Raw genomic sequence first — 23,219 nt, forward strand, 5'->3', positions numbered from 1 at the left:
CTCCTCCTCATCGTCTTCCTCCTCTTCTTCATCACCAGTGTCTTCATCAGACACGTCACCCTCCTCTGCATCAGGATCTAGGTTTGCTGGCAGCTTTTTTCCCTGGAAAACGAGAATTAATGAGTATTATCGGTCCATGTGTGATCCTGGTGTGTTTTGTGTGCTGCATATCTTTACTAGCACTTTGTTGGAGTAACCTTTCAGCTCAGAACTGGCAGCACATGTTGATAAAAACAACTTTACCTTAACTAAAACCTTCCCTTTCAGGATCTCAGGGGAGGGCAGCTTCTTGCATTCATGTACGTTGACAGTAGACAGATCTAGTTTGTCTTGTAGCACCTCTCTCAGATATTCAGCCATCTTCTTCTGCTGAGGCACTGTGCAGTGGTTCTCTATGGACAAGATCACTGGGTACCTGTGGAGAAGTGCTAATACATGAGCCACTGGGCCAGCATGACGCACAAGTGTGATGCTTGTTGTGAAAGCCTGACAAAACACATCAGTATCAGGACCCAGAAGCACTTACTGTGATTTTGTGAAGGCATATTTGTTAATCGTTTCAACAACTTCTTTGAAGAGAATTTTAGAAGTCAAGGTGTAGCCATGGTGAATAATGGGCTCCCCATCAGGCCCATCCCAGCAGTCCACTGAGAGATGACGAAGGAAGAACAAAAGAGGAAAAGTGAGTGAGTCACATTGTCTGTAATATCATGAAATCACAGTGAAGGTGGCCTGAGTTCTGGTTTTGCAGGCTCTTACCCTCCACACAGCGACAACCTGCCTGGAGAACATAGGCGTACATTTCCACTCTAGACTGAGAGAGCAGCTGGTCTCCTGTCAGGTAGGTGTTATGCGAGGTGGCAATAAAGTAGTTACTCAAAGGTTGCGTCATGTCCTGGTTCACCTGATTGTGCTCGGGATTGAAGATATCACCTGCAGGGCTCCTCATGAAGTTGGTGAAACCTGAAGGGAGAAAGTGTCAGAACAGGTGTGTTATTTGTATGTTGATGTCATGTCTGGTCTGAGTGATATATGTAATGTTATTGATTGCATTTTTAAGTACGTTACCCTTACCATCAATACCCAGTACCATATGCTGCAGGTTCTTGGGACATGGCTCAAATTTGGCCACTATGTCAACTAGATGCTCTTTGACCAGACCTCGCATCTGCAAATAAAACAATATCAGGAATGTCATTTTTGGTGTAACTGTCCTAATATTTCACACATACGTTTCACTGTAGCGTGTCACTTTTATTCCACTATTTGTCTTATTCAAACTTATTTTATCTTATTTTTTTCTTTTAAAATCCTGTTAAACAGAGAGGCTGATATGAATTAGATAAACCTACAAACAGTAATGCTGGATTATATGCATGCATTGTTTCCTGTGAATCCCTTGTGCACATGTGAATACAGTTTGAATGCTGTGCAGGAATGGAGGAATTCACTGCCAATTAAAACTACTATAAAGTGAGTTAATTACAGACTGAATAGCTATTGTTGAAAAATGCTGACCATGAATTGTGTCCAAATGGAGTTTGATTTAATGAAAATCTTAAGTATAATAACTTACACACACCAACATGATAAATTAATCTTTTTACATTTTTTTTGTACCTTCTGTTCATTTTCCAGAAAGCGTGCAAGGTCATGAAGATCCATGACTTCTTTCTGATTGCTGTAGGAGATCATTATCAGGTAGAGGTCTCTGCGTGTCGAAATCATCTTGTAGAACGAACAGAATTCTTCAAAGCCCAGAGAGCCCTGGTTCTCGTCTGTGTCTGCATCCTACAGATAACGACAAAAGTATTTTATGAGAAAGAAATAACTCAGTGTGTGCGATTTGAGATAACTAACCCGCCAAAGGAAGTATATACCACCATAGACCCATCTGAAGGACATATCTCTATCCCCATCAAACATGATGGAGCTCGTCCACAGAGACTATTGTTATCAGGAAGGGAGGACAGTGAGTTACTGAACTAAAGCAATATTGCAGTGCAACTAAAGCCATCTGTTCAGCGGTGGCCATATGGTCTTCCTGTGCCACTCTCCTGCACTGCCCTGCCAAAATACCGTATATACATATTTGTCTGCTGGCTCCAAGCTTTTGTCTTACTGCTTCACTGACTGAAATGATGTGATGATCCACGTCAAGGATATTGCGCCTTTGACCACTTTTCTTTTATCCTTTTCAGACTAATTTTAAGTTGCCAGTTTGAAGCATTAAGACATAATTGATGCTTTCAGTGTTTTTCTGGTTTAGAGGCATTTTGTGCCAGATAGCTACAAACCTATTTATTTAATTTTAGCCATGCTGGCAGTCCTCCACTTTGGTCCAGACTGAAATATCTCAACAAGAACTGCCATGATTTTGTACAGACATTCAAGGTGCCCAGAGGATGAATCCTACTGACTTTGGTGATCTTCTGAGTTTACCTCTGACACCACCATGAAGATGACTCAGAAGATGTCTCAACAACTTTTAGATGGATATTATGTCTCCCTGAGCATTAATTGTCAATAACTTTGGTGACAACATTTCCAGTTTGGATGTATTACTGATAGATTACTGAATAATGAATGAGTACAGCAGTAGCTTGCATAATTAACCTTTTGTGGATTTAAGTCTTACTTGAAACATCTGCCTGACTTTCTGTTTGGGTAAATTCACGTTGAGTTTGTGGAGCAGCTGGTGAACCTCTCCCATGCTCAAGGTGCCATCTCCGTTTTTGTCGGCCTCAGAGAAAGTCTGCTGTAACCATGTGAGGCTGCAGTTAAGGAAGAAACTACAAGGATCATGATCCAGTAACTTCATGTGTGTTGATGTCAGATTATTCTTAACTTCTTGTACAAATTAATGTGTAGCTAGTCCATTAAGTTTTAAATGTGTTGTATTAAACATGTGTATGAGAGGCTGCATAAAGGATATTGATCACGGGTGCGCTGCCTCCGGGCCAAACTGTCTTCATCACTGATACCAGCCATGAGGTATTTCAGTCCGGTGACCCAGGTGCGGGCCTCCTCGGCATTGGTGGAGACCAGGTCCAGGGACTTCACACGCTCTCCGTAGTAAATACTGAAGCAGCAGTTTGGGTCGAAGCGGTTGTCTGCGTACCGCCTGAATATCTCTGACTTTTTCCCCTCACAGACTTCATGGATGGAATCAATAGTTACTGAAACAGATGATCAAGAAATTTACTGGGGGTCATTCAGAGCTATCCATAATTTTAGATTAAGTGTTTGTGACTGGACCAGTGATACATTCCATTTATCTGCCCCTGAATATGGATGTACGGCATATTTTCACTAAAGTATGTAACATTCTTGGTGTAAATGAGAAAAACAACAAACATTTGATCAAATCAAAGTAACTTTTGCTCAATTGTCAATCCACGTCACCAACCTTTCGGACTCTACAGGGGTCAAAGGTGAACATTTATAATGTGTAATTTACAAAAACATCATAACCACTAGATAACACAACTATTTAGTCAACAGCCTGTTCCCCTGTTAAGCATAATGGAACCAAACTTAGACACAGTGTGATAGATCATCTTGATCAATGAGCTATTGACATGACTGATAACAAGATACACCAATAGGTTTGAGTGCAAGCCTCACTTAAACAGTTGTCCCACAGAGAGAAGAAAAAGTTCTGTTCATTATTAATTATGGTTATTGGTTATACAGTAGTTACTGGTTATACAGTAGTTACTCTATTGTGATCAGTGCTGATAAATAAAATTCAGAGCGGTGATGGCTCACTTTTGGCCTTGTCATGTTTCCTGGATGGCCGCCATCGGATGCAGGACTTGTGCTCGTCCAGGTAAAAGAATCGGACCAATCCTTTCTTCTTCCCCTTCAGTTTAGTCATCTGAGTGCCAGCCTGCATGGTGCACATACACCTCTCCACTGCAGAAGAGCACAAGGAGACACCTAATTTATCACGAGCCAAGTGACTGTCCTTCTCTATATGTCACAGGGATCATCACATTTATTTACTGCCAACATCAGAGAGAGAGCTTCTGCATATCACGTGTTCAGTCGAATGTAGCATGTTTGGTTATGATTATTATTGCTAAATTCTGCTAAGATAATTTGTATGCAGTACATGTGTTGTGTACTGGAAGCCATTATAACAACACCACCAATGGATTCGCTGAAGCAGCTGAGACAAGTAGTGGTTTACCACCAAGCACTTGTTTATGAGATTATAGGCTGCGTCACACAGGGATTTAAGTAGCTGTAAATGATGTGTTAATGATAAGAGGGAAAAGAAGAAAAAGATACACAATCACAAAATGATCTCTGTCTAACAAACAAATGATCAGTGATGTGACTTGTTTCTGCTGACTTTTCTTGGCTGACATTTCTTTAAAAATAAATAGCATGTGCATATTGATTGACTTAAAATTGAGTGTCACATCCAACTATTTACTTGTAACATTCAAGTCACGGTGAAGTAATGTGATTGTTTTGTGTGCTGTGAGCAGGTAACCTTTGTTTGTAATCTGAAGCTCAGATACATGTGACGCAACCTGGCACATCATTCAGGCTAATCCTAAAGGATTGTCTACTGTCCATATGCCCATTATCTACTCACAGGCTTCCCTGCAACTCTACTCTGGTCTGTTGGAAACTCACATTTTAGAGGCAAGAAAACATAATGGTTAGGCTTTTAAATTCACATATCCTGGGTTTAAAATATCATTAATGTCATATGTGTCCAGTGAGGATAAATGATTTTAAAATAATTTAGTTTGCAGCAGCCTGTAGGCCCTTCTGCTCAACAACCTGTTGATATACTGCAGTAATTTGAGTGTCTGAAAGCAATATCATTTAACAAGCCATTAGTGAATCTTACCTATCTGACCCAGTCTCCATTTTGGCTGGGCAACCACGCTGCCACCAATCCAGAAAAACTCCTCTGCCAGTCTGGAGATGGATGCTTTCTGCCAGAGTTTTGGGGAGCTCATAATGGACGGGCTGGGAGAATTCAATGGACTCGAAGCCTGTTTTGCCTGATGAAAGGAGCCCTTAGCAAGCGAGGGCGAGAACCTTCCTGCTGACAAAGATCCCAATGATTGAAAGGTGGCCTTCTTGGGTGACATCGAGGACAGTGGTGGGCTGCCACTCAGCCCCGGAGACAGAGGTGCCATCGCTGGGGTGCTGTTCATCCCTGAACTGTGCATTTGAGTCCAGCTCTCCTGTCCCATTCACACCACATGAACCCTACCTCCCCCTCACTCTGCTGGTCTCTTCAGCAAAGTTTGTTTATAGCACAGCTTCTCTCATGCAGAAGTGTCAGCATATCCTCTTCTTCCAGTTAAAGTCTTCCCACATGGGACAAGGGAACAATATTCCCATCCTGAAGGCTCATTCCTGGTCATACTGTGTCCAGTGATCCACTGTAGTAGCCACGGGTTCTACTGTATATATATTTTTGCACTGAGAGAGGACTCAGAGAAAGAGTTTGCAACATGTGTCAGTCACTAAATCTTCCTCAAGCTGTAATCCTGAAGCGAGGCTTCAGCCTTGCTTTCATGGAGGGATTTCCACGCAACCAGTAAGCCTCTAAAGAAAGAGAGTGGGATAGGAAGGAAGGGTGCAACTATTCATTTAACTACTCTTATGGCAGCCCTAATCATCAAAGAATATAGAAATTGCAGTAAATTAAAATAGACTGCTTTAAGGATAGACATGATCATATATTAAGGTTATAGTTAAAGTGATGCATTAAAAAGCTAGAAGTGTCCACCCTTTAACTGTGAGCAATGATTTCCCCCTAGAGGCAACTGTGCGACATTCAATAAATGTATACATATGTTTATCATGTTACAATATTAGAGCCACTAATATTTATAATACATATGGGAAGAGTTACTCGAAAGACAGATGCAGACTTCAAGCTTTGGATTTTACTGTAAAATGGTGATTTTTTTATTTTTTTATTTGTGCCTGCACAGAGAAGACTTCCTCATTCTTCTGAATGTCTTGTTGCAGTGTGCAGGACAACACTTTGAATCAGTCTGGTTATAGGACATAATTCCCAGCAGCTCCATTTAATTTCAACCTGCATGAGCAGAGATCTAATCAGCCAGTATAAGTAAAAACACCTGTGTGGAGCCTATAAAACACTCATCTGGAAAAGGTAGCAGTGTTACTAAACAACAACTAATAAATACCAGGTGTGCCTGGCTGACTGCTCAGTTGAAATGTGGCTAACATTACAACTTTGAATTGTTTGTAAGACAGGCCTTTTTCACAGCAAACATTATGTTTCATTACAGTGTAAATAAATATATAATTCATTTTGGTTGAAACCATCCATTTAGCTGCTTCGGCTGCAGGATCACGCTGGCTCACTGTCACACTGTGATACAATGGCTTACTGGGACACTTACAATACAATATTTTGATGCTATTAGTGACACCTGTGCTTTTCCTACTATGACATAATATCTGCTGTGATCATATAAATAAATTCACTTCCAGCTGTTGTCTTTGTATTATATCCCCTATGAAATCATTCAGTATAGGCCTATGTGTTTTTTTCTAAAATGATGAATATGCTAGATGAATACACTGTTTTTCATACAACATATTAACTTGTATTTTCCACAATAGTAGCCACACAATTTGAGGGTGTTCTGTCTATCTGTTAGGATAACAGGATGCAGCCATTTTAGCAGCACAGTGGTGCTTTGAGCTAAATGCTAACATCAGCATGGTAACACTCAGGATGCTAACATGCTCATGTTTAGCAAATACAACACTTTTTAGGTCATCCTCTTAGTTCAGTGTGTTAGCATGCTAATGTTTGTTAAAAAGCACTAAACACTGCACTAGCTGGGGCTGAATGTGATTAGTTTAGCAAGTATTTGGTCATAAACCGAATTAATGGACTTAATGTTTACCTGATGGAAAGTCAGCGGATCCCCAAACTTATTAGGATTTATTGTGTTGGAACCATGAATGTTTCATGGCTATCCATACAACAGTTTCCATTGTGGTAAAAAATAAGAAAGAAAAAAAAACACGTCTTAGAACCGTAGGATTGATTTAGATTTTAATGGGTATTATACAAGTTTTCCGAAGGAAAAGAAAACATTGAAACAGGAGGCAAGTGAATCCCCACTTCCAAACCAAAACTACAACAGCATCAGCTAACAAAATGGATATTGCTATTACACTGTACCCAACAAAATACTGAGCAAGGGTATCATAATGATAAGACATAAAAGTGTTTATTGTCTAAAATATACGAGAGCACCTAAGGTTGAAACCACAGGAAGGTGTTGCTTCTATTCTATCTGGCGAGGGAGCTGGATGCAGAGATTTCAAATCCAATTTTTAGTTTTTGGTCTGTGGTGTAATATATACTCTATATTTAATCAAATAATAAAGATCTTCTCAAATAAACAAAATCAAAGGACAAATTATAATATTCTGTTGGTGTGTCAAACCTAGAAAAACTACTGAAAGGTCAAGTTCATGACCATTGATGGTTTCATTCTCCTCGTTTAAACCAACAAGTCAATGGTCCATCCATTCTGCTAAATGCCCTGTGATTGCAATGATACTCAGGGATACAACTATGAAATTGCAGTTTTGCAAATCCAAATATAGTCTCTTTTTGGTTTCAAGTAAGAGCAAAAAATAATATTCATAATCAATTTAAGTCTGGAGCAAGCAAACATACCAACAAATATCTTATTTACAATATCATTGTATTTACATCAGAGGATACTGAGGGAAAGTGTGTCTAAATTCAAAGTTCATGTTAACTTGTTTTTTTTGGAAAAATGTAACAGGGAGTACAATGCACAATGCAAGGTGTTTTTCTTTTAAAAAGTGCAATTCCTTTTCTTAAAGTAAAAAAATATATATCCATATTTTGTATATATGTAGAAATGTTGTTCATATAAACAGCATTTGTTGATTTAAGAGCCCTAAAACCAGTGACTAAAAATGAATGCTTTCTTTTGATAGGCAGCAAATTATCATAGAATATAAATTATTTTACAATACTCAATAGAAAATCAGAAGTACCGCGTTTCAACAAAAACAGACAGCTATCGAAGTTTTTTTTTTTTCTTTTAGGAGGGCATTTGTAGACTTATCTGCACTAACGTGGGCAAGAATATTTATCACATGGTTTGGTTGCAGAAACATTCCTGGAAAAACAATGTTCAAACAACAAATAAAGTTGCATCATAATATTAAAAAGTAACACTTCCATAAAATATCTAAGCATAAAACAGTGGTGGACCTGAAGGCAGCCCACCTGTAACCTCCAATACTTCAGGTTTATAAAATACAAAAGGTAGACAAGCTGGTATACATGCGTACATGTTTGTATATGGATGTTTTTTTCTTGCCTGAAGCAATAATTTCTTAAAAAGTACATCCTCTACACAGTTATAAAAAGCAAGCTGATATTAAAAGTAAATAGTGGTAAACTGGTGTCTCTTGTTTCCAGTGGTCTGCAATGACACCGATGAGTGTACCAATATTTTGTGGCACCAAGAGTTTCATCATCTGCTCATGTTTCACCAGGCGCAACATGTATCTTCCCTTCATATTCAAGTAGTGTTATGTGGCTATATTTGCACATCTTAGAATAGCTTATACCAAAATAAAATCCTTGGACAGCGTCAGGTGTCTAACCGAGGGCTCTGACGTCACTGGAGAGATGTGTTCAGTCTTTCTTAATTTCACGCTCTACAACATGCTCAGACATCATGCTACTTTCCAGTTCATTTCATAAAAATTCATATATTGTCATAATAATATTGATTTATATCATATCATATTATATATGACAGATTTTTCCTCTACAAAACTGACTTAGCATTTTGCTGAGTTTCTTTTCCCTAACAGGAGGTGCAACAAAGTCCTTAACCATGCTCCTTTTTATCGAGTCTTTTTCTCCAGTTTTTGAATGTGCAACTTTAGGATCCATTGGTGTGCTGTGTGGTCTGTCTGTGTGCATCTGTGTTTGCGTCCTTGGAGTCTCCGGGATGGCTGCTGTCGGCCTGCAGAGCCAGCTGGGTTTGCAGATCTTTGACAACGCTCTCCAGACTCTGCCGAGCTTCTCTCTCCTGCTGAAGCTCCTGTCTCAGCTGCTCACGATCAGCTTCTGCCTGCTGTAGCTGCACATGCAGCTCTTCAATCTGCACAACAACACAACCCAACACAGACACACAAATTAGGGACAGGATCAGAAATAACACATAAACAAACAACGTATAGGTGGTTTTGGTGATTATGGGCGTCTTGCAGACATCTTACCTGAGTGGAGTACTTGACCCGGAGACGTTCGGCCTCACAGCCTTTGTCACAGACTCGCAGCTGTCTCTCCCTCTCCAACTCTCTCTTCAGCCGCCCACAAGACTCCTCCGTGTCCCTCATCTTCCTCTCCCAATCCACACGAAGGCGTTCAATCTCCTTTCGCAGGTTGCGTTTGGCTTCGATGGCCTCACGAAGACGGCCTTTCTTTGCCACCCTCACAAACTCCAGTTCCTGTATAAATATAATTGCCATCTTTAAAACACTAATATGCATTCAGAGATAACTGTCATTTCACTATTATCACAATATATTTCACAAGCACAGGACATGACTATGTACCTGCTGAAGGCTGCGTTTAGCTTGCACAGCAGCTGCCAGCTTTTCCTCCTGCTTCACTCTCATCCTGACAATCTCCTGCAGGACTTTTTCTCTGGCCTCTTTGGTGTCCATGCCTCCATACAGCATCTGTCTCAGTGTGTCCAGCTCTGGGCTAACAGTGCCTGACAGCCAGGTGGGTCCTTCCTGAGGTCGAGCAACACTCTGAGGAGTCAGAGTCTGAGACACGCTGGTGCAGGCTGACGGAGGTGAAGCCAGGGAGGAAGCTGGCAGTGGACCTGAGGGAGAGAAAGATTTAACATTATTAGGACAGCAATTGCAAGAATGCTCTTGTGTTAATTCTCAATAATCACGACTGATTTTAAATTGGATTGGATATTTAACTATAGCTGTGGCTATTTAAGCAGTTGACCCTTTAGTTTTAGCTAACTATTGCAATGGTTTATCCATGACTTTCAATCAGATGTATGACGAGTTTATTCATTATTTTTTTTATCTATTTTGACTGTTCATCTGTTACTTTTATCTATCTGCTGTTTTTTAACAATGCATCTTTTTTAATCTTTCTTGCAACATGTGATGTTCAGGTGTTGCAGCTGACTAAATATGTAGATATTTTATTATTATTTCATTATTATTTTTTTGTTGTAATTTAAAAAAAAACTGGTTTAGCTACTATACAATATTTACACCTAAGTTGGGAATCACTGTGATGAAGCATCCATACAGATAATTTTTCATTGCAGCATGTATCAACAAAAAAAAACTAAGCATGAAACTTTCCCTAAGCTCCTGTTGCAAAACAATACAAACAAATAATAAAAGCTACAATAAATAGAAGAACTGGATCTCTTGAACAGCAGAACAGCAGAATCTGCAGACAACTTTTATCTCTATTGTATTCATTCCTTTAAACACCAGGTGGCGGAGTTGCACAGGAATCACCCTAAACCAGATCTGCTATGGATTACTTCCAGTGGGTCTTACTGTGTAATACAAGTTGTTACTGTAAAATCTGTTTCTCTTATATCTACTGACTCTTGTTGTGCTCAATTTGTTTCTCTGGATTATTTCAAACTCAAGGGCGATGGTTGGTGGGCTACTCACAATCATCACAGTCATCCACATCAATTTCTCCATCTGTGTCCATGTCGTCGGGTCGGTTGGCGATACTAGCAGGGGCTGGTTTTGCTGCAGGTTGTGTATCTCCATTATGCAGCTCCTGCAGCGGCCTGGAAATGGCTCCTGGCCCCCTGCCAGGAGCGTTGCTGTCCCTAGGATGGACCGGAAGGGCCAGGGGAGCTAGTGTCAGATTGGGAGCCACCAAAGTCTCGTGACTCTTTGAGTAGGACCTGTGGAGGCAATACAGGTACATTTAAAGCATTTCATTGGCTAATTTAACACATAGTATGTCTTTAAAACTGAAACTATCACCCCTTTCCTCAGATGACTCACCTCTCCACCTCATTCTGAGTAGCCGGTTTCTCTTTTTCTGCTGCTTTAGGAGACCAGGGGCGGAAAGCGGAGGGCCTCTGTTTCAGTTGGACCTGTTTCAGATCCTGTAACAACAAACAAAACAACAAGCTTGGATAAACTCACAGTAAACTGCCACTAGAACATTAAATCAGCCATGACGAACACACTGAAAGGCCCCTCTTCATTTAACAAGGCAGAATGACGAGGGGTCGTAAATAAATGATAATGTGATGATTCAAAAGGACAACAGCTTTTATGTCACCCCTTTGACCTTTCAGCTTAACAGCAAATCCAGTTTCACACTCACAACATGAACAAGCAGCATACAAACCTTGTGTGCAGACTTTGACAGTGATTGTAACCATTCAGGTTTCCTGTCTTTGTCAGCTGGTGGTGATTGTAATTTGTCAAATTTGGACCTCTTAGATGGGACCGGGCTGGGAGACTGAGGAGAGAAGAGAGAATACATGGTTAATCATCATGATCTTTGCAGAGATAGAAGAGCAGATATTACATCATGGAGTACAGTGGATATTTCAAGAGCCCACAACTTCTAAAAATGCTACTGTATGACTGTAAAATGGCATTATTCATAAGCTTCACACAGATTTGTCAGAACATGATGTGACCTTTTATACAGCATAGAGTCACAGAAAGGAGAAAAATATTAGACAAACAGAAACAAAGTCACAGACAGACAAGGAGGATAGAAGATGCGTCTGTGTAAGCGTTCAGTCTCTGAGCTTGGCATGTCTGCGTGTGTGTATGTGTGTGAGTGTGTGCGCGCAGGGCTTGAGCTGAGCAGACACTCAAGCTGGTCTGGCTGGCAGCCAGTAGGGCTACATTGCTCCCTGCCAGGCAGAAGAGGCGCCATCAGGTGGAGCAGATCGACTCCCCGAACCACAGAAATATTGCAATATAGAGACAGAGGGAGACAGAGAGGGAGACAAATTAAAGTAATTGCACTCAGATCTGACAGACGATTGAGTTGAAGTGTTCGGGGAGAGTTGCATGTTAACACAGGGCTACCGAGTCATAAAATGTTTGACTGCGCTTAGAAAACCCAAGGAGGGAAGCATCTGCCTTGTTAAGTGCCATAAAATACTGAATCTCCAGAGCCCCTAATTGTATATATTGTATGTCTGTGTGTGTGGCAAGCTGCAAGGACCATGTGTTGAGATAGCGAACCTCCTCAGCTCTCAGGTCTGCACTTGCCAGACAGAGGATATGTTTACCTGGGAAGATACAGAGGCCAGCACAGACCTGCCTGCTACTCTCTTACTCACTACTATGACATTCTGCCTGAAGGAATGGCAAACACTCCCATCTCCTTGTCTGCGTGTGTGATTCAAGACAAACGATTACTCTGTCTACCTTGAAAATCCTCAATGGAAAACACTCCAGCGGGGTTGCGTGTAGTTGTGAAACCTTAATCGCTGCTCGCTGTAATCACCTCAAGATGGAAATTAATGACAAACCTCATTTAGCATTAAGCGAGAAGCCCGGCTGGTAATGAATCACGTCTCTCAGCTTTTCTACACGAAGCCAGACGCTGCATAAGTGTGTGCACATGCAGCTATGAGTGGGTGTCGGGACGCGTGGTGAGGTGGGTGGGTGTGGGTGTAGACATGCATATGTGTGTGTGGGAGGGTATGTGTGTGTGTGTGTGTGTGTGTGTGGAGGAGTGGGTGTGTGTCTGGTACAGTGTGCTCAAGGGTGGAGATGTTAGTCAAGTCTGGTACTGTGTACCTAAACTCCAAATACCAGAGGTTTAATAATCATTTTAATTAATCTTTTAGATAATTTATCAAGCCGAAATAACATTTTTTCTCGGGTTGAAGCTTTGCAAATGTGAGGATTTGTTGCTTTTCTCTCTTGTAGAACATTGTAAATTGAATATCTTTGGGTCTTAGACTGTTGAATAGACAAACCAAGCAATTTTAAGACATCACCATGGGCATTTTTCTCACTTTACAGGCATTTTATAGACTTAACTATACTGTAAAATGGCCACTTTGAGACCCATCAGACCTCAGATCTGCTGACCGATGACTGCTCTTCATTCCACATTACCAGTTAAATGTTGCCCCTATTAGTATATATATATTTTCCTCCTTTAGGGGGAACATGAAGTAATGTACCAATTAATCCACAGCTAAAATCAAAGTGTATTATAACTTCTCATTTCTATTCTGCCTCTACATACGGTTGTTGCTTCATGAGATATACATGACATGTTTGTCTGGACACTCCCTTCATTTATCCCTGACTCATAGTCTAACCTGTAACCGCATAACCCACACACCCATTCACACACACACACACACACACACACAGAGCATGCTGTTTGGTTTTGCTACTGTAGGTTAATTCTTTTAACCCAGACCTCTCGCTGACTGCGTGCTGCTCAGAAATGGTGACTCGACCCCTCACCTGCCTCACTCAAGGCCGGTGGTTTTCTAAGAACTGCTGCCCTGCTGTAATCAGACTCTGTAATTACTGACGTGACTGTTGTTTTCCCGACAAAGGATGTCTGCCTGTCTGGTACTATTTCTACCCTGAGGTTTGTAGCTCCAGGAAGGCTATGAGTGCTAGACATAATAGAGTCAGAAAACAGACACTCCCAGACACCACAAGGGACCTGCTGGCTAAATCTGACACTGACCTCACAGGAGAGCAGCCGCACGGGCTTAACTCACCACCACATCATAGACATAGCATGGCCACGGAGTCATAACACCCTCCTCGCACATCCTACTGCCTAGCAGGTCCCAATGAGCCAGATGATAGGACATCCCTCTCTCTCTCTCTCCCTCTCACTGGTAAGAGAGGGAGACTTCCTCTGAGGAGTTTGCTTTGGCCGAGTCCCCTGTGGGAACTGAGTCTTGAGTGGGAGGGGGGTGGGCCAGGGGAGCGGGACCACAGAGGAAGCACTGAGCTGAAGGAATGTATACTTGAAGGCCAAGTACAGCCTCTCCTTTAAGACTCCATTCAAGCATTGCCCTTTTCAACTCGCTATTGTATGATATTTCTTTGAGGCGCTGTAATGAGGGAGCGTTTCAAAGCAAACCTGTAGGCTAAACAGGGTCTAATAGCAGCTGGGCAAGAGTAGAAATGCTTTATTTTTTAATTAGTGCTATATAATGGCATGGTAATACCGGGATAAGCCCCAGCTATTTTCATGCTGGCATGGTGGATAATCATAGAGGAAACACAACACATGGCAAACATTTCAATATCTGTTCTAAGAGCAGAGCGTTTGACCTGCTTGAAGAATAATTTGTCAATATTGTGCTTTCTGGAGCGTGATGGGGCTTGAACTGTTATTTCATTTGAACATGGAGCCAATCAGCATTATTTGTTTATTTAGCCCTGATGTAGTACGTCTGTCACCAGACCAGGGCTGACATTTGTTGATATGCAGGTTTAGTTTCACCGTGATATCTTGAACTTAGTTGGAACTTGATTTCAACTTCAATAGGAGAAGATGAGTGTGCGGGATCTTCAATCAATCCTCTGGTTGCTGTGTGTCTTTGCCCTGCCAAACTTTTTTTTATGAACTGCGAGCTGAGATTTTCAGATCTAAGAAAAAAAAAAAAAAACAAGCTGTAATAAACAAAATTATCCTTTAATGTAAGGGAATTGGCGACATATTGGAAAATACCCATATTCACTCTCTTGGTAGGAATTAGATATGAAGCCACAACCAGAAACTGGAAACAGCTGCCTACATGAGACCACTTACACAAAAGAGATATAATACGTCAATTAATGAGCTTCAGAGGTGGTTGTAGGTGGACTCTGGACAGAGCTAGGCTAGCTGTTTCCCGTCTTCATGCTAAGCTAAGCTAACCGGCCGTGGCTATGGCGCCATATTTATCCTACATACATACGACTGGTGCCAATCTTCTCACGTATTTCCCAGAATATTGAGCTCCTCTTCTAACTTCACCTACCGTTATCGTAGGTACACAAAAACGAATAACAGCAGGCTGAATCAAAACCTCTAGCATATATTGTGACGCTTAAAAACTATAAAATTATCGAGGAATAAAACTTGGGGCAGCACTCATCTGGTGAGACAAAAATAGTTTCCCCAGCTGAACTTCCTCGGGCAACAGTCATACAATACCAACGCATGCTGCATGATAGCATGGCATTAAGAAAAGTGCACAGCAACAAGACACAACAGTTTCAGATTACGGCCTCGTTTCCCCTCCTAAACCCCTGAATGTAATCCCCAGATCGACATGTGCTTAGTGGGGCGCTGTCTCACTCAAGGGCACACCAACTGGCACGGCTCACTCGGGTAACGGCCTTAGTTGGAAGTGACAGAATACTAGTTTTAGTAATCTGATCCCTGTAGTTTGGTGTGGATATTCACAGGGATGCCTTGAGCTTTCTATTCAACTCTCACTGCATAAATTGTACGACAGTGCCTTGATTTATATAAAGCCCTGTGGTCACCTCTAACAGCTGGGGGAAAATTATTGGTGTCTGCCCAGAATATCCCTGAAACTTCATCCCTACTCCACATAGATACAGCACAAGCTCCCATTTCCCCTCACTAAATCTTAAGCTTAATTTATCAATTTATTCCGTCTCTGTTGTGTCCAGTTTGAGGATGGGAGGAAGGAGTGTTTATGTACTGAGCCATGACAGTATGGACTCACAAAGAGAATCGCAGGGCTTGGCATAAGGTCGGCATTACAGTAAAGCTTATTGGATTGTCCTAATTGTCTTTGGGATTGAGACTTGATGAGGTCTGCGGAGGACGCAGGATGAGCTGCTGTCCCTAAAGGTGGAAAATATCTCATGTGGACACATATAGCTTCAAGGCAGACGAACAGAGCGTACAAAGCAGTGTTCTGCATTTGTCAACCATTCAGGAAGTGAATTGTGTGTGGAAAATTGATGCTACACAACATCTAGTGACCCCAGTGGAACCAGTTAGGATAATTCCGACATAACGCTCCTATTCAACTTCTATTGCCTGCATCTCCATTTTGTAATTTTCTTTATTGCATGTCTGTCCTGGAGGAGGGGTCCCTCCTCTGTTGCTCAAGGTTTTATTCTTCTTATCAAGTAATTTTTGCCAATAACTAAGTGGAAAATGTCACTATTATTTAATTGACTAGAAGTATGCCTAATGAGATAATCTATAAGAATCACTATTCTGTTTATGGTGTTCACACTCTTTACTGTTAAACACTAATAAATACAAAGTTATGAATATTATATTCCATTTCTGCCAATAAATGTTAACTTTAGAATTGGAAGTAAAAGTACCACAAATACCTACTTATGTGCATAAAGCGCTTGAGTAAGTGTTATATTCCATCACTAGCTTTAAGTCTTAATTCTTAAAACGAGTAAACAAATTTACGTAAGTAGGAGAGTTTTATCTATTTTCAATGCAAATCACATTGTTTTAAGTATTTTCTAAAATGACAATTATTTGATATATTGTTTTTAAAAAAAATGTAATACACGCTGCCTCCTGATTTCTGCAAGATTCTTGAAAAAATATATTATATTACAATGTTTGAAGTTAAGTTTTTATAGGTCTAAAATAGACTTGCAGAATTTTTGCAGAGAAGAATTACTGTATTAGTTTAATTCCTTTCTCACAGTGCAATAATACACTGTGTCCAAATGTGAATTAAAGCTATTAAGACACACTAAATTCTCTTTAATCTTTTGATAACATGTTTCATTTCCAGTTTCTACATCATGAAAAAACCTGTTCCTGGATGAAGTGAATTCCCTGTGTGTGCATGAAAAGATGATCTCGCTGGCGAGAGCAAACAAAAAGAAAGATTACTGTACTATTGCGCGCCGAGAAATGAATTCCAGTTCAGGTTCAAACATGGCAATCATAACGACATGGACATGCCCGCCCGCCTTTCTTACAGTATGTTGACAGCGGAGTCCAAATCACTCTCTCTCTCTCTCTCTCTCTCTCTCTCTCTCAGAGGATGACCTCACAGTACAAAGGGCTCATAAGTTATTTCAACAGACATGGAAACCCTAAACTAAAAGACACGAAACAGATATCATCACAGATTATACATTATTAGCATGAGCATGTTTGGTATGGTTGTGAGGCAAAGTTATCTTAGGAAAGGAAACGTGCTCTGTGACTGGTTTATTTATGGATGCACATAGCGCCAAATTCAGCAGATAGTTGTCTGAGCCCCCCTGCTGCACTATTGGAATAAGAGAATTAAACATCAGGCCACATGATCTTAGGGAAGACACAGTGTTGCGTCTGGAAACCAATAAAGGCAGAAACACACATACTTTCCTGCACACTCACTGGGACATACCACACACACACAATGCCTTTATGCTTCTATTCACATTTAGCACACTTATAATGTAGGAGCAGCTGCAGTGCTAACCAGAAGGCCGGAGGGGATGAAGGTTAACGAGAAAGACAGAGAAAGAGAGAAAGAGCAAAGACAGACTCTAGCTGACCTACGTTTATGGAATTTAATTTAGTGCTCCTGAAGGGTAAAATGAATTCTTGCTCAAAATGTTTTCATGAAACTTTCAGGAACATCATGAATAAAAGAAGAAAGAGTTTCTGCAAATTTGTTAGAAAATTAGATTTATACCCCAATTAATACCTTGGTGTTGGTTGATTTCTGCATACCGAACATATCAGTGTAATGAAATACAGTGAGTTCTTCAGGCTTAAAGCCAAACAAATTTAATATTTAGTCATGTAAATATGGCTGTTTTTCCTCTTCTTTGCATCCTCTATTCGACAGTATCCATTGATTAAATAAAAGAGCTCTGACTGGGCAGTTTAAGCTACAACACTGGAATACACAGTGGTAATTCAAATTATCTATGTGCTCTTCAATTGAATTAAAGGAAAGCTGTGAGAAAGTCTTTGTCAGGGCGACTAAAATGGTGTCCAGATAGGAATGAGCGAGAATACTTCCCACACCTAAAATCCTCGATACATTCCAGCTGTTTTTTCTGTCTTCTCTATCACAAACTACTCAATATCATTATAATTTCATAAAGTATCATGCGGCAGCGTTGCAGACAGAATTTGTGTGGCTGTATCCTGACTTTCATACATGTGTGCGTGCCTTCACAGAACTTGATCTCTGTTGTGCAGCAGTGCCAACGCCATCTTTGCCATGCAAGCTTAATCCCTTGGCATTACACTGACACTCATCTGATTCACTGCCAGTGATGCATCACTGTGTTTTTAAATGATCTATAACTTACTTCCATTTTGTGATCTGGGACATTGTAATTTACATAACTTAAAATGACTCTATCATTCAAGGTTGTAAAAACCAGGTAAATGGCTACCAAGATGAGTAACGTCAACATTTGCACTTCTCAGCTACAATGTAAACAATACCGCTCTGGTTCAGTAACTCATATCTTGGACATCAGTGCCAGTTTATTTGCTGTCCCAGAGGAACAAGGAATTGATTTCTAAAAATAAAATGAATGCTGCTCAGATTGCTTTGATGAGATTAATACGGACATGAGATATTTAATTTTGGTTTAATTTGTATAATAATTCTTGGATTGGGATTTGGAAAAGAAAGATTTAAAATAAATAGACCTATTTTGTGACAAAAATAAATGGCTATGGCATCTGTTGAAGCTGCATGTTGTCCTACAATCACTTTTTCTCTGCAATTACCAATAAATAATATAAATAGTTTCACTTGTACCGCGCAACTGAATTTCAACAAGGATCATTATATTTTATGTTGATCACACTGAGTTACAAGATACAATTTAAATTACAATTTAAAGGGGCATCCAAAAGAGTTGGGAGGTGCACAAGAAAGATTCAAATTGAAGCAGCTATTAGCAGATATTCTCTAAATAGTATTTTATGTCTGAATACAAGACAGGGAAGTGATGGCAGACGTGAAAATCTGTGGTTTCTCACTGATAAAAACCAAATCTGAACTCTCTGGAGCAGTTGCGTGTGTTAACAAACCATCCGGTCATCAGAGGTCTGATGTCTCCAGACTGAAAAAACCTTGATTTGTCACTGATAAGCACATCCCTGCCTGTATGCGGGGAAGCGTGTGCCGCCGTTCTGGCTGTTAGCACGCTCCCCCTCTGCTCTACAGCAGGACAGCAAGTCCAGTGTCTGACTGGCTGGGTTTTAATCCTGCAGATTAATACTAATGCCACGGCAAAGAAGGCAGAAAGACGATTAAAATGTCACTGGATAACCTCTCCACAACCCAAACGGTAACAGCTCCAAATACACAGACCATTATATCACTTGCAGTACCAGGTACTGGGCGACTCCTCTGCACCTCCCTCACAGAGCAGAGATGGTGAAGAAGTCAGGGCAGGAGGAGGCCTGGGAGACTGAGGGAGGGAAGGGAGAGCTACTACATGGGGACTGCTGGTTACAGTCAGGGTCTAGACCTCCAGTGTCTGAGAGATTGACAGGCCAGATGGACAGTCAGATCTCCATGTTAACAACCGAGTTCAGGGGATAAAAGAGACCACCTTTGTCCCTAATGACGCCCGACCAACGAACTCTGCATTTTACGTCAGTAAAAATCAGAGTATAATTTTGTGATACTTGACTCTCTTTCCTTCTGGACTTTGACTTTATTGTGAATAAAAATCCCTGCTAGGTCATGAGAAAATTAATTTTCCATAAACACGTGATCCACACAGGGGATTTGTCTGGCCACCATTTAGCTGTCTTCTCATGCAATTTTATTAACTAGATTAGAGCTGCAATTAACATTTCTTTTTTTTAGTATCAATTAATCTGACAGTTAATTGATCCATTGTTTGGTCTATAAAATACCAATTACAATTTAATTTCAACACTGGCAATGTCATCAAATTACTTGTTTTATCCTACCAACAATCCACAACCCCAAATATTCAGTTTACAATCACTTACATACATACAAGCATACATTTAGAAGCTGGAGCTTGCTCAAAAAATAACTATAACGATTAATCGATTATGAAAATAGTTGCTGATCCTTGTCCTAATTGGTTCAGCCCCTAACTAGACCTTCTTTAGTTCATGAGCATATAATGCAGCCTAAATATATAAAAGAGGTTAAGCTTTAAATAATTTAAATTGAGTAACAATAATCATCAGCTCAGTAACACACAGCTAATTTCAGCCCTAAACAAATCAGCAACAACCATGTAACCAATGAGCCTCCAAGGGCTGGACACTTTTTAAAACGGTAAAAGCATCTCACCAGTCAGCTGAGCTGCGGTTTGTGCCACCATACCCTCACGGTAAGCTGAGCCACATGACCACATACCCCCCGCCCCCAGTAGCCAGTGGTGAGGAGGGCAGGTGGCAGGTTTATTTGGAAAGATGAAAATGGGATGAATACCAGAGGTTAAGAGGTGTGAGGGGACGCTACAGGGGCAGAGGGGGATTTAGGGGAGGAGGTCATAAAAGCTGTGAGAGGGCGAGGTGAAGTTAGGGTCACTGCTCACTCAGGGTCCCATGTGATGTCATTTCACCAACACAGTATACGTCCGGGGAACTGCTCGGGAGCTAATTGGTTGAACCAAGGTAATAAATCCTGCTGAAATTTATAGATACCATTCTGGTCATTCTGTTAAAATGCTGCCATCCTGCTCACCAGGTTAGAAAAGCTAATCTCTGCTCCACCACAGTTGTCTCCCTTTAGACCCTTCAGACCCTTCAAACAATGAAATACTATTATAGGCAAAGCTAAAGACACATAATGTGGCCTTTAAAGACATTCTTATTTGTTTAATTAGCTTTGAACTTCAGATTTTGCTTCTAAGCTTGAAAGCCTGGAACAAAGCTTTTTGTACTGCACCACTACAAACTGCAAGTTGTTTTTCTAATGCTGCGCTATTTGAAAAAGTGCTAATGGGTCCATTCGGAAAGACAGGAAAGAGTAAGAATAAAAGACCTCATATTAAAGCGCAATAAGGAGCCTTGACGTAGGTGAAGAGAATTACAGCTCCAGGAGAAATACAAGAAAGCCAGTGGGTTTTATAAGGGTTCAACCAATTAACTGTCAACACATTTTCAAAACTACACCAGGAGTTATTGCTGCTGAAAATGTTCCTCTGGCAGAGCAACAATCTGACTCAAATGTACTGTGAGGGGCCTCACAGTGTGAGTATGTGCATAGAGTAATATTTGACAGAGATCAAATAGCATTTCACTTGTTTCCACTTGTTCAAGGAATTGTCTGTAAGGGAAATAGGGGATAAAACACCCACAACATCCGTTCCTAAGATCACACATTCCATCCTTAAACACTGGTTTTGTTTCCCTCCTCCGTTCATAGGAAAACATATCTTCTTACAGAAGTAATTAGGTGAGAGGGCTCGAGCTTCGCAGCTTCCATAAAATGAATACGAGTGCTCTAAAATGGAGGGCTGAGAGGGGCGGGTGGTGGACCGCAGCACCTCATGAATTCTGCAATTTGCCGTCTGTTTCTTGACTCTGAAAAATTCTTGGAAACGTCTTTTCCTGGATGATTTTATTGCACAAGAGCCTGTGTTTTTCTCCATGGCAACCACATAACAGTAGAGCCCAACTAAGCTCTGACTCAACAAACAGAACTCCACAAAATACCCATTTCAGCGCCAGGGTTCCCCCCCCCCCTCGCCCAGCTTTCCTGCAAAACCCTGCCCGAGACGGCTTTAAAACAGAGGCCGAATGATCCCACTGACCATGAATGAAGACACATGCTGGGACTAATCAGGGCACATATGTGACATGCTACAGAAGATATGTGCGGGAAAACCTGATGAGCCTCAGGTGCTGCAAGGGTCCGGGCTTTTCGCAACCAGAGCCATGACAAGTTTAGTACAGTAGGACAGGCAGCAGCTGGGTACTGTTAACCTGAGGGAGCCTCGCTTGAAGCAACAGCAGGTTCAGAACAAATACACTGGACAGAGCATTACATAAAAGTCTGTCTCTCTCTTGGTGGGCTGAGCTGGAAGGACGCAGGCGCTTTGTGGCCCGAATGTAGCTGCTAAAGGGGAAGGCAGGCTAGGGATTAGTGTTGCAGGCAGGCACAGGCCTGAGAGAAGGGCATGATGTGTGTAACTATGTAATCTCCATGGCCTTTCCCAGCAAATCTCTGAGACCTGCAGGTTGGACACTGACAAGATCACCTGAGAGACTAATTATACAACATTCTGCAAAAAACAAAACAAAAAAAAACCCAGCTTTTGTTGCAAATGTGATTAAAATTCTGGTTAAGCTGTTCATAATCACTGGCTTTATTCCCATATTCCAGCTTTAAGACGTCACGTTTTTTTTAAATTCATGGCCGTCATTTACTGTAAAGACAAAGTTATTTGAAGGAGACTGAAGGAGCAGTCATCCTCCCACCACCTGTCCTTGAATCATACTCATCACTTAGCACGCCAGGAGAGGATTTAGTTCGCTGCTTTCCCATTGGTGAACTGTCAACCTTCTTGTCTTGACTAGTTAAGGCCAATCCTAAGAAAACAGGACATGTCTGCTAAACTGTAACATAAGACAACAGTGAGCTAGGCCGCAGTTTCAGCTGCTGTCGAGCAGCTGTAAGGTTGTTAGGGTGTGTGGTTGCTCTCAGTCTTACAAGGCTTTCATAGGCTTCACCCTTGCAAAAACACAGAATCAAACAAAATTATCCTTTATTTGTTGCATATAAGGTCATTGCAAAGGGGCATGGGAGGCTGCCAACTTTTCTCTTTCCCTCTCCCGCACTCCCCGTCCACCTCGTAGTGAGCACAGAGGAGTATGCCGCAGGGAGGGGAGGCCCTACACAGGAACTCAATAATAACTTTCAGCAGTCTAGCCAGGAGGCTGGAAGCCCAGACTGCGGCTGTTCCCTCCTGTCCTCATTCCTCCCTCTGCACAGCCCCACGCTCCTCCCTTCAACCCCCTCCTCCTGCTGGCCTGTGTCTGCTCCACAGGACTGATGCATTCTGCAGACAGGCCAGCGCTCTTAAAGAGACACAGGCCACATTTTTATCCCCTGAATCACTGCAGTGGACGGAACCACTAAAGCAAGAGCAGAGTCCCTCGTTTCCAGCCTCTCAATCAAGGGCCTGTGCTTTATTTCACTCCTTCTCTTAAAGCTCGA

The 23,219-nt window shown here is 41.3% G+C and overlaps 2 protein-coding genes across 2 annotated transcripts in view; both read right to left on the minus strand.

Annotated features, from left to right (window-relative positions):
* The window catches only part of plch2b (phospholipase C, eta 2b), an 8,859-nt gene extending 3,676 nt beyond the window's left edge, over positions 1-5,183 (minus strand). Inside the window, exons 1-11 of the mRNA XM_035661743.1 lie at positions 5,141-5,183; positions 4,871-5,068; positions 3,772-3,918; positions 2,936-3,179; positions 2,639-2,768; positions 1,621-1,791; positions 1,075-1,168; positions 760-963; positions 527-647; positions 244-415; positions 1-102 (exon numbers count right to left, since the gene is read on the minus strand). Coding sequence (XP_035517636.1) covers positions 1-102; positions 244-415; positions 527-647; positions 760-963; positions 1,075-1,168; positions 1,621-1,791; positions 2,639-2,768; positions 2,936-3,179; positions 3,772-3,918; positions 4,871-5,068; positions 5,141-5,183 — 1,626 coding nt within the window. The remainder of the gene's footprint in view (positions 103-243; positions 416-526; positions 648-759; positions 964-1,074; positions 1,169-1,620; positions 1,792-2,638; positions 2,769-2,935; positions 3,180-3,771; positions 3,919-4,870; positions 5,069-5,140) is intronic.
* Positions 5,184-7,053: 1,870 nt separating this feature from the next.
* skib (v-ski avian sarcoma viral oncogene homolog b) overlaps positions 7,054-23,219 on the minus strand; it is a 30,834-nt gene continuing 14,668 nt past the window's right edge. Inside the window, exons 2-7 of the mRNA XM_035661951.1 lie at positions 11,444-11,557; positions 11,092-11,195; positions 10,744-10,988; positions 9,640-9,914; positions 9,301-9,531; positions 7,054-9,182 (exon numbers count right to left, since the gene is read on the minus strand). Of these exons, the coding sequence (XP_035517844.1) occupies positions 8,961-9,182; positions 9,301-9,531; positions 9,640-9,914; positions 10,744-10,988; positions 11,092-11,195; positions 11,444-11,557 (1,191 nt within the window). The 3' untranslated portion in view covers positions 7,054-8,960. The remainder of the gene's footprint in view (positions 9,183-9,300; positions 9,532-9,639; positions 9,915-10,743; positions 10,989-11,091; positions 11,196-11,443; positions 11,558-23,219) is intronic.

The sequence above is a fragment of the Morone saxatilis genome, unplaced genomic scaffold, assembly GCF_004916995.1.
Source record: "Morone saxatilis isolate NCDOM2014 unplaced genomic scaffold, NCSU_SB_2.0 Contig18, whole genome shotgun sequence".
NCBI classification, from domain to species: Eukaryota; Metazoa; Chordata; class Actinopteri; family Moronidae; genus Morone; species Morone saxatilis.